The sequence below is a fragment of the Dendropsophus ebraccatus genome, chromosome 2 (assembly GCF_027789765.1).
Source record: "Dendropsophus ebraccatus isolate aDenEbr1 chromosome 2, aDenEbr1.pat, whole genome shotgun sequence".
In the NCBI taxonomy this organism is placed as follows: domain Eukaryota; kingdom Metazoa; phylum Chordata; class Amphibia; order Anura; family Hylidae; genus Dendropsophus; species Dendropsophus ebraccatus.
In genome coordinates, this window is record NC_091455.1 from 129897255 (window position 1) to 129909414 (window position 12160).

General features: G+C 44.0%; 1 protein-coding gene across 2 annotated transcripts in view; it reads right to left on the reverse strand.

Annotated features, from left to right (window-relative positions):
• The window catches only part of PIK3R4 (phosphoinositide-3-kinase regulatory subunit 4), a 35957-nt gene extending 28838 nt beyond the window's left edge, over nt 1-7119 (reverse strand). Inside the window, exons 1-6 of one of the 2 annotated variants that reach the window (XM_069958330.1) lie at nt 6960-7119; nt 4984-5756; nt 3554-3687; nt 1581-2163; nt 1098-1232; nt 38-259 (exon numbers count right to left, since the gene is read on the reverse strand). In XM_069958330.1, the coding sequence (XP_069814431.1) occupies nt 38-259; nt 1098-1232; nt 1581-2163; nt 3554-3687; nt 4984-5713 (1804 nt within the window). In that variant the 5' untranslated portion in view covers nt 5714-5756; nt 6960-7119. Of the gene's footprint in view, nt 1-37; nt 260-1097; nt 1233-1580; nt 2164-3553; nt 3688-4983; nt 5757-6805; nt 6907-6959 lie in introns of those variants that run through there. The other variant, XM_069958332.1, reaches the window with a different exon arrangement.
• Between the last annotated feature and the right edge of the window lie 5041 nt (nt 7120-12160).

A 12160-nucleotide genomic window follows, 5' to 3' on the forward strand; every position in this document is an offset into this window, starting at 1 on the left:
CCATCCATTATACAGCACAGTGGCAGCGCACACTTACCAACAATACTATCAAAGAAAGCGCCTCGGAGATGCCAGTCATTCTTATCATTCAGGAAGGTAATCATATGAGAAAGAAGAACATCATTGGCTTTTTGTCGGCCAAAGAACACACAAAGCCTGGTTATTCCATTCTCCATTAATGTCTGTTTCACAATGTTTTCTGGGTCACTTAGTAACGTCACCACCTTTTGCTGAACCATCTCATGTAAAGCCTGCAGTTCTACACATACAAAGAGAGCAAAGCAATAGCCATTTCATTATACCAAGAACAACAGGTTACTAAACAATGACTTAAAGTGTACTTGTGTATAAGAAAAACCTCTGACATATCCAAAGGTAAAAGTTTTGATCAGTCACGGTCCCACTGTTGAGACCCCATCAATCCAAAGAATAAGCAAGGATAAGCCTCCTTCACTTCCCCTCTGTCAATCATCTTTGTCCAGCGGCATCAAAGACTTATAAGAAAGCTGCTAGACAGAGATCGCTGTCAGACAGAGTGAAAAATGTGCTACGGTGTGCTACTCCTGACTCATTCTCCTGGTCACTTGAGGTCTTAGAACGGACCAAGCACTGCATGAATTCATCAGCATATTATAACCCATAACAAGTTTAAAGGAAAATGTGGGCTTATAGTACATAGCACTGATGTGTTTAATATGTAAAATTATTAGATATAACTAATCAGATTTAACAATAAAACCTCTGAAAGGTAAACTAAACAACGATGATTATTTAATGATAATGAAACCTGTGGAATATATAAGGCAGCAATTAAACCGTGCGTTGTTGAAGCTGGCGTGTCGGAAGCAGGAAAATCATCAAGTGTAAGGACATGAGTGACAAAGACTCTGGGCCATGTCATTATGGCAAATGGCTGTCTGAGGCTCTAAAACATTATACTAAGTTACTTTAACACGTGGGCTCTTCACCTGGCTAATAGAGAGAGGTCTGGAGCAGGGGGCACTCGGCTATAACAAAAATATAGGGGCATATGAATAGGGGACAAGCACTATAAATCTCTGTATAACCTTTTCAGCATCAGTAACAGTGAAACATACCTGTGTCATAGTTCTCACTAGGATGGGACACCTCATCCAGCTCCTCACTGCCTGGCTCATTTTCCATATTCAGATTTTTCAGCTGCACCAGCTCTAGAAACCTCAGTGCTGTCTCAGCCAGCAGTGCGATGTTCTCTTTATTACCGTACCAATGGAAGGAAAAACACATTTAGGGTGAGGCCACAAGAGTGGTCAGGAGGCAAAACTGGGCAGCCATTGGCTGATGCATTTCAGCTGGAATGACTGACCACACATAGCCTGACCATTATGGTACTGAGTTATACATTATAATCAGCACAGACATAACAAAACAGAGAATAGCCAGACACAACCCCACCAGGCTAAAGCAAATGTTCATTATACCAACCCCTTGTTAAAGTAAAGGTGTCCCACCAATAACTTTAAGCCATTAGTCGTCCTGTACACATTGTATTAGCTGCTGAACATTGATAAAGGATATAAGGAAATGTAACCTTCCCTCACCTGCATAGGCCAGTCTAACAATAGTTGCCTCATCTTGAGCAAGATGCGCTATTCCAGGCAAGATGTATTCTGGGTAAATGTTAATATCATTTCTTGGCACCTCCTTGACTAGGGCCAGCACCTTAGTCAGTGTCCTCACAGCTTCTGCTTTCACTCTGGGCACAGAGTCATTACTAAAGTGCAGTAGATACGGTGTGATGCGGTCAAGTAAAATTTCCACACTTAAGCGGGGAGCAAGATGGAGGATAAGCTCCAGTGCCGCCAGCTTAGAATCACAGTATTTTAATGTCTGCAAACAGGAGGTTATCACTGAAACCAAAATGAGTAAGCCGTTCTCTTTAGTCTCCCCTTCTGCCTTCTCACTCTGATCATCTCCACACAGATTATGGATAATGTTATCTAAATCTTTGCGGATAACCAGGATGCGTTCATCTGCAGAATTGAAGGTTTCTTTAGCAAACTGAGCCATGTATGGCTGCAAAAAGGTGTAAAATATTTCAGGGAAAGCATTGCCTCTTTGATGCTTTAAATAGTCTTCTGCAGCCAGTCGCTTCTCGGGCTCACGGCGAATCATTTGTGTCACCTGAAAAAGACAAGAAAATAACATGTGATCATCATGACAGACAGTCTGTTTACCAATTCCTAGCCATTGTACACAGCATTCATGCCATGTTTAATTGGCGTTCAGGCAAATTCTGACATAATGCCAGCCTTGTGACTCAAGTACAAAAAATTCTTGGCCTCAAGATTGTCAGAAGTGATGGTGCCATGTAAGAGCAAACATAACAGCTGACTCTCATGAAATAGATGCCCCAGAAACAAGGACATCTAAGAAATGGATGGGGAAGGGACTCTGGGCATCCAGCTGTCTCTCAGCTTTTCCCAGTCATCAAAACTGAGAACGCTCCCTACATTGTCGATTGGCTGATCCCTGTCTTACTGGTTTCTCTAAAGAACAATCCTCACAAACATCCTTTTTTGCTGGATATACATCCCATATTCTAGTTTATATTAGAAGAACTATTAGCGTCTTATAGATGGCCTATCTGTATCACAACTTACATTATGTCATTATGTTAGTAATACTGATAAATGGAGACATATTCAGACAATTTCTTAAGTGAACCAGTGCTCTTTCAAAAACATCCACTGCAAACCTGCCACAAATCCTTAACAACATACAAAGGATTTGGTGCAGACATGACACTGCAGATTTACATGCAGTTATGCTGTGGATTTCCAAAGAAAATCCACAACATACCTGTACCCATCCTGTGCAAAAGTACACTTAAGACCGTATTACATGACCTTGAATAAGCGAGTGCTGATCTGCTAGATTGGCACTCACGGGATTGGCACAGTGGCTATTACACGGCTCGACTATTGTGTAACCCTTGCCTTAATAGTAAAATAATAAACTTTAAATATAGCTGTCCATGCTCCCCGCAGCCACCTCCAGAACTTCTAAGCCATTGTCTGAAGTGACAGGCCGCTTAGCCAATCGCTGGTTGAGACAGGACACCACCGCAGCCAGTGATTTGCCTAGCGACCTATCACTGCAGAGACCAGTTCAGAATTTCAGCGGCGGAGAGAAGCTAGAAGAACACTGGAGAGCATGGACAGGTATGTATAAAGTTTATTTTTTTTTTTACACATTCATCAGCTGTTGACCATGCATCGCTATAAAACGTATCAATGTGCGGTGGGTGGCCGTTGATTTTTAACATGTTGAAAGATGATGGAAGTCCTCACCACATGGCAATTTATGTGCAGTGTGTGGATGAGACATCCTATCCACATTGCTACTATAATATGCAGGCAAAAATATCATGGAATTCTTCCGGTATCATAACGGTCTAAGGGTTAAAATGGGCCACAGTAACCTACATTGAAATAGTAAATTGTAGATAGACAGGCTGTTATGGAGTATGTCTGCTCTATAACACATTAGGCTCACTGGGTCATATACTTACTAGCAGCCTGATGGAGCTGTCTTCAATTTTGCTCAGCACTTGATCTGGAGAGAACTGTCCTTTTTTATAAGCTAGAAGCTGGGACAAGTCAAACAATGGAACCCCTTCTGTGAATAGTTCTGCTATAACACAACCTGCCAAGACAAAGAAATAAATTACTGAAAAATAGTGTTTTCCAGTACCAAGCACTAACACATTTTATGGTATGATCACAGCAGAATACAACTGCTTTTAGTGATATTATATATAAAATTCATGAATAAAGTTATATTTGCTGCCATTCACCATTTGTAGATGAAACTGCACACATTGGCAATCAAAACATTTAAAGGGAAATTCTGGTTATTTCTAATAGGTTTCTTTTACATGAATTGGTCCGCTTGTCTGCAGCACATCCTGAATCACACCCTGAAGCTACTGAAAATTCTCATTTCCTGGTCCACACTGTCTCCCCTCCTCTGTCCTCCCCCTCCCTTCTGAGACAGAGGTCACATGATCTCTGTCTCTTCTGTTGTCAGGGATGCTGTAACACCGTCTACCACTGACATTGCACAATGATCACCTGGCCAAGGGCAAGTAAACAACAGCCTCATCTGAGTAGTATCGGAGAAAGGAAATACTTCCTCTAAGCTATCTATGTAGGTAGATAGAGTGTTCACTGTGCAAAGCAGAAGCAGATCAAACCAGTGGTAGGCAGATACTACAAGAAAGGGACTGGTACTTGGAAGTTAGTTGTGAGGTACAATGCATGCTGTGGGATGCAGTTTCCTGCCCAGGTGCCAGGATGTTACACTAGGATCATTTGTGAGCATGAATCTGGGGCTAGGAGCAGTGTAGACAAGTCAGAAAGGTGTCAAACTATCGTTGGGGTATCTGTGAGTGCACCTATAGTTTTTGTGCATTTTATTTTCTTATGGGATTGCTGGAGTCCCCCTTTAAGTCTCAGACAAATAGCAAACAATCACAGCTAGGCTTTCATAAAGGGCCCCTCAAACTGCTAATGGTAATGTTATAAAAAAGATAATGCAAAAAAATATCCATGAAAATATTACAGATGCAGGAATATAACCTATTTTTCTGTTTATGAAGTCAGGTAATTACCGAATAATGATGTAACATGAGTTTCAAGTCATTTTTATCTAAATACCATGTAACCACAACATCAGATGAAGAATCAGGGTACAGTCACACGTTCTGTGAATGCGGTCCATACAAGAGGCTGTATTCACAAATCTCCTGGCATCATGTATCATTATGATGCCGGGAGCGCTGCTAGTGTTCAAATCTTTACAGTACTGGACTGACTCAGCCGCACAGCACATGAACCTGGTCCATTGCACAGCTTACTTGCTTGGCCCATATTTACGGAATGCGTTAATGCGCCCTAAGAATGTGCTTGTTTCATTAGCAATAGGTATTGAGAAGAATACCTGCAGAGAAGATATCCATAGCCCGCTTCAGATCCCCTCGCGTCCTCTGGTTGTTGTTGGTGAGATCCACCAGTGGTGTAGATGGATCCTTGATAGACTCAAGTTCTGTAGAGAAAGTGCTCCCATCCACAAATCTTTCTGGGGCAATATAACACGTTCTTCTTCTAGAGGTATCAAAGAAATAGTTAAAATCTGCTGGGTTATCCTCAGGCACATAGGTGGGCTTGAAACTTGCAAAGTCTGTAAGTAGTACCCAGTTCCAGCTGGTCACCATGACGTTTTCTGTCTTGATATCACCATGACACACTCCAGACTTGTGTGCCTGATCCACAGCAGTCAAGATTTGAAATGCAATCCACCGTTTCTCAATGTTGTTGAGGAAGGGGCGAGTGCTGATCCGATCATACAGGTTATCCCTGACATATTGTCTGAACAGCAAAGCAGCCTTCTCATTCAAGGTAAACTTCTGAAAAGGGAGACAGTTCTGCGAGGAGCAGAGGCGAATTTTTAACTCTTCAAGTTCCTGCTTATAGTTGGTCAAGGGCAATGATGGGTCCTGTATGGCAAAGACCTTGACCACAACCAAGCCTTCTCTATGCTTGGCTCTAGCAACTTTAAAGAACCGTGTACTTCCCAGGCTCTTGTCATACTCAAAATCATGAATGTCTGAAAAGTAACTATCCACTGATAAGATCTGAGATGGTGCTATGCCTGCTAGCTGGTTTCCCATGATCCAATAACTTGGTTTTCATCCAAAGTCAATGGTTATATCTCTAGAACACAAAATAAAAGGAAAAAAGTCATGATTATCTCATTTAGTTAATTTTGGTACTATGTATTCCAATGGACACTTTTAGAAGCAGCATATGGGTGAGAGTGAACTGTCTGTAGTGGGATCTAGGATGGGGCACGGAGTGGTAGGAGATAGAGATGAGCGAACCTTGAGCATGCTCGAGTCGATCCAAACCCGAACGTGGCTGCTAAAGTTGGATAAAGCACTAAGGCTATGTGGAAATCATGGATATAGTCATTGGCTGTATCCCTGTTTTCCAGACAACCTTAGAGCTTTATCCAAGTTCAGCAGCCCCCGCTAATCAAATGGTGAACGTTCGGGTTTGGATCGACTCAAACCCGGTTCGCTCATCTCTAGTAGGAGATGGTTTTATAAACCAGGCAAAGCTAGTCAATGGGGAAGGCACAGAAAACCTGAGCCCAAGAGGCCACAAGGGAGGTCACACACTGCACCACAACATCTGGAGGGGCACAGTCCCAGTAATAGGAATATTCAGGCCATGTTCAGATGTTGTATGAACATTGGCCGTTGTTTACACGGTTGGTGTTTGACATGTCAAACAACAGCCAATGTCTCAATGTTCATCTGGCCGCTACTGCAGTCATTAGATTTAAATTAGAATGCAGGCACATTCAGGTGTGCCACTCTGCTCTGCCATAGACCCCAGTGTAACATATGGCCGGGAAACGTACTGTACACTGTGAGAACAGGCTGTTCTGTACGGCCGCTGGTCAATGAATAGTGGCCACACAAAATAGTTATTTTATGCGGTCACAGAGAACACCGGCTGTAGTGTATACAGTGTGTATACACCATGGCGGCGTTTTATATACTTCAATGCAGTCGAGTATTGTTACATCGGCCGTTGTTTTACTAAAAACTATCTTGGACTTCAGAGCAGCCACATAGACATGACCCCTTTAAGCCTGTCATCTCTGCCTATCTGCAGTGTGTATAAAGCTGATGTACTGATACAAGGTGCAATGTAATGACGGCAGCAGATGCAGATACACGGAGGCTGTCACTCACAGGTTGTGGTAAACAAGGAAACCATTAGATCACACAGCACTGGATGCTGGGACTTGTAGTCCGCTGTCTAGAGACTGAGTAGTCATGTGACAGGAGCGCACCCAATGCCGTTAGAGCAGGCAGCGATGAGGTAAGTAAACACAAGGCATCATACCTTCTGTCCCGTTATACCGGGCTGTGTAACCACCGGAAGTAGGAGCCCTATAGACGGGAGCTCTTCACAACACGTCCATCACTGCGGAGATCTGCCCCTACTTCCTGACTGACAGCCAATCACGGCCGGGCGCGGAGCTGACCAATCAGAGAGCGCGGTGGGAGGGTCGCGCATCAGCTGACAGCGCTGAGCTAGGTCACAGCGGTGTGTAGACAATAGATGTCCGTACACACAGCGCATCCGGCAGTAACCCGTTATCCTTCCTTCCCAGATAGCTGCTGATATGGGGTTAGCTTTGGCCAATGCACTGTAACATGTATGGCGGCCGTGTCCAGTCCTCTCCCTGGGTCAGAGGGGAGTCCGCTGGTTTAGCCCCTTTTATCTCTGTGTGTGGCTGCCTTTATATTGGGCTGGGGGTCCCCCAGGGGCTTGGCCGGCACTGGGCATCCCGCATCTGCCGCCCCTTGGAATATGAACTGTGTTGGAGAATAAAGCTGCTACTTTTATTTCCTAGGGCGCAGTGACTTCCATCAGTGTGATGCTGTATATATAATAGGACATTTACATATCCTAAATTATGGTCCCCATCACTTAAAGCGTAACTGTCATTTCAGGGTCATTTTTCTGAAAACATTAAATATCAACAGTACAAGCGATTTCAACCCTTTGAGGACAGGCCCAAAAAGACCCAGTGGACCGCGCAAATTTTGATCTTAGTGTTTTCGTTTTCCCCTCCTCCCCTTCTAAGAGCTCTAGCACTCTCAGTTTTCTATCTACAAGGCCATGTAATGGCTTGTTTGTTACAGGAATAGTTGTACTGTGTAATGGCGTCTTTCATTTTACCATAACATGTATGATGGAATTCCAAATATATTATTTATGAAGATATAAATAGGTGAAATCGTAAATAAGAATGCAATATGGTAACGTTTGGTGGGTTCCTGTGTCTACATAATGCACTATATGGTAACAGCGACATGACACTATTATTCTATAGGTCAGTCCGAACACAACCACATGCAGGTTACACAGATTCTCTAATGTTATATATGTATTTTTTTTATAAATTCCTTTTTTTTGGCAATTAAATATTAATAAAATGGGCCTATTGTGACGCTTATAACGGTTTTATTTTTTTCACCTACGGGGCTGTATGGGATGTCATTTTTTCCGCCATGATCTCTAGTTTTTATTAATACCATATTTGTGAAGATCGGACGTTTTGATCACTTTTTATTGATTTTTTTTAATATATAATGTAACATAAAATCGGTGATCTGCGCACTTTTTCCCCTCTTTTCGTGTACGCTGTTTACCGGTCGCAATGATGCTTGTTATATTTTAATAGATCGGAAAATTACGCACGCTACGGTATATTATATGTTTATCTATTTATTCATTTTTATATGTTTTATTTATATAATGGGAAAGGGGGGTGATTTAGACTTTTATTGGGGGAGGGGTTTTGGGGTAGTGTAATAGTGTTTTGAACTTTTTTTTTTTTACACTTTTGAAGTCCCTTTGGGGACTTTTACATACACTACTTGGATTTATACACTGATCATTGCTATGCCATAGGCACAGCATTGATCAGTGTTATCGGCGATCTGCTCATTGAGCCTGCCTGTGCAGGCTCAGTGTAGCAGATCGCCGATCGGACCGCACGGAGGCAGGTAAGAGACCTCCGGCAGTCCGTTTCAACGATCGGGACCCCCGCAGTCACACTGCGGGGGTCCCGATCGGTAAGTGACAGGGGACTCCCCCTGTCACTTACACTTAAACGCCGCGCCGCGATCGCGGCGTTTAAGGGGTTAATGACACGCGGCAGCGCGATCGCTGCAGCGTGTCATTACCGGTGAGGTCCCGGCTGCTGATTACAGCCGGCCCCCACCTGCTATGAAGCGGAGCGGAGCGCGCTTCATAGCGGGAAAAACACCCAGGACGTAAGGTTACGTCATGGGTCGTCTGGGGACAGACTTCCATGACGTAACCCTACGTCCAGGGTCGTCTAGGGTATAAGAAACTCTGTAATAGGTTTTATGTACTAAAAGAGTTTCCTTCTGTAGTGAAAAAGCAATCTCCCAGCCTCCCCCCTCACATCAGATGAAGCAGGATTTCTGTGTCCATTATGTGGCTATGGAGAGGGGAGGGGCTGTTAGGAGTGACTGAGCACGGAGGATTTCTGCACAGCACAACACCCTGCAATCTTCTCTCAGTAAGTTCATAGATAAGCACTGACCTTTCTGACCCCAGAATCCTGCGTTTTAGGTGCTCAGAGAGTCTACAAACAGCTGACCTTCATGTCACCTCTTCCTGCTCCCTCATCTCCCTCAGCCCCTCCCCCCTCCATAAGGATAGAATGGAGAGAGCAGAGCCCGTCTTCACTGGCTTCTCTGTAATAAAGACGTGTTTGCCTGATAATGCACAGATAAGACGTCAGGGGGGGAGGCTGGGAGATTGCTTCTTGAGTACAGAAGGAGGCTTTTTTGGCTGATAAAACCTATTACAGAGTTTCTTAAAATCGCTGAGACTACTGATTTCTGCAATAAAAAAAAACATGACAGTTACGCTTTAAGGCTGGATAATACGTTTTATGGTGGATTCACATCTACCAGGTCACAGCGGATTTTATGCTGCAAGTTCCGCAACAAAATCCACTGCGATTTCCGGTACTGCTATTTTCTATAGGTTTACATAGTCGCCCCTAGAATCCATTAGCTGCCTGCACTCCGGCCTCTTCTGTAGCTCCCAGCATTTTGGTGGCTGTGGTGGGTTGTCAGGATGCCGTGAGCCATAGAAGCAGGCCGAAGCCTGGATCAGGTAATGTATTCTCCGGGCAGCAGTGGGTTAGGGGGATGGGGCTTTACATACTCGCAATGGAATGGAAATTCTGCTGCCAGTATGTAAACCTATTCAAAGTGAGAGTACCAGAGATCGCAGAGTGAAATCTGCTATGATCCAGTACGTGTGAACCCACCCATAAGGCGTATTACACGGGATCATAATGAGAGGTAAGCAAGTGCCGACCTGCTTTCCCGGTTGCTGTCAGTGCTATTACACATACAGGCAGTAAGGGTGGGTTCAGACTACAGAATTCTCGTGGATAAATTCTGCTGAATTCCATTGTCTGTAAGCACTCAAGGCCCCGCGTCTCTCCGCCTGTGCCTGTACACCAGTAGCGTAATTTGGTGGGGGCAGAGGGGGCAGCCGCTCCCGGGCCCACACAGGCAGGGGGCCCACTGAAGATTTTGCCAATTGATGCAGGGTGATCTACAGCACTGTACTCTGACCCAGGAAGTCGCCCTACCTTCCAAATCATAGCAGATCCACTTCAGACTGGGGCTTACATCAGGGGACAGGACTGTAGAGGTAATCTCTCCATAGCTGTAACCCCTCTCTCCCCGGACAGAGAGTGCTTCATGTATGTGCCCACATCTGCCCTGCTCATTCCTTCCTGCTCCCTGGAGTCTCTGTCAGCTCTTGTATTTCCCAATGTGTTTCTCCATTACTGTACAGTAACTTATAATATGACACATTCAGCATTTTCTAAATCTTTGTTTCATTTGTTTTACATGCTATTCAGAATAAAAAATCATTATATTTTGGAGTGGGGAACCAATTGTCTGCATTTCAGTGATTTCTTATGGGAAGTTTTGCTTTGGTTTAAGAGTGGATTTGGATTACAAGCATGGTCCTGGATTGAATTATGCTCGTAATCCAAGGCACCACTGTATTCCATTTAGTTATGTTGCAGTAGTCTGGCTTTTTTGTATATAGATTATTTAGTATAATTGCCTTAAACTCCATGGGACTATTTATTGTTATTATTACCCAGCATTTGTACTATACATTTACTCTATTGGTACTGCGGGTATACCCTTTGGATGTTGCCTATTTGGTCATTGACCATCAGCTATGGTGTAGTCCTCATGCTGCCCAATAGATATTAGACAGATAGGTATGAGATAAAGAGATAGAAGAATGGGTGGATGGCCAATTAGAAAACAGAAACAGCGCCATAGCTTCCTCTATGTTGTGTGTGGTATCACAACTTGGTTCTATTCTCTTTTAGTGGAACTGAGCTGCACTACCACATACAAGCTTTGGAGGAGAGGAGAGTGGCGCTGTTTCTGGAAAAAGGCAGCTATGTATTTGTAATGCTGGATAACTTTAATTTTTACATGGTTATATATGTGAAATGTTGAAAGTCTTTTCCATTGTTCTCAGTCCCTGTTCACTATGAATAATGTAGCAGAATATTCCCTTTATTATTCGGAAAGCATTGTCATCTACTGAGGTTCCCTATGGGTAACATAATCGGTTGGGGGCCCACTGAGACTCACTCGCCCCCCCTAGGCTGAACCGCTAGCTACGCCCCTGCTGTACACCATTCTATGCACGGGTGGATTCTGCATTCCGCCTGAAAGAATTGGCACGTCAATTCTTTCGGCAGGTAGCGGAATCAGCCGGCTCATAGAATGGTGTCTATGGAGCCGGCGGAAAGGCGCTTACAGGCAACGGAATTCAGCAGAATTTATCCGCAAGAATTCCTTAGTCTGAACCCACCCTAAGCGGGCAGCAGTTGGAGGGGCTGCCCAGACAATTCTTCAGGCTGCCCATTGCAGTCAGTGGCAATCTAGTGACGACCAACAGGCCATTGCTGACATCAGGAATTTTCAATGTTAAAAGACCGCAATCAGCCAACATTGTGCATGTCAGCTTTTTGTGGCTTTTAACATGTCCTATTATACCAAACGATTATTAGCCTGAATGGCCAAGTAAGGCGATAATGGTTCCGTGTAATAAGGCCTTCAGCTATAGGAAGGGAACTGTGGTTGGAAGTCCCAAGGGGGCACACATTTTCTTTTCTGTACGTAGATTTTAAAGATACTTATTGGTGTAGACAAGAATAAAACAAAGCACACAGATGCTACTGTAAAGGCGTAATGAGGTTTTCTAGGGAAACACTATGGATCTCCAATCCACAGGATATCACCCCCTGGTGATCAGCTGTTCGGTGAACACACTACACTGAGAATGGGGCCAGAAGCAATTACTGCAGCCTTGGTTCCTATTAAAGTGAATAGGAGCTGTGGCTGTGGTACGACCATGTAGTACAGTGACCAAACAGCTGGTTAGTGGGGTGGTGATTTCTTTGGTCATCTATACCTTGCTGGCCTCATGGGTGGGCAGGAGAGGGC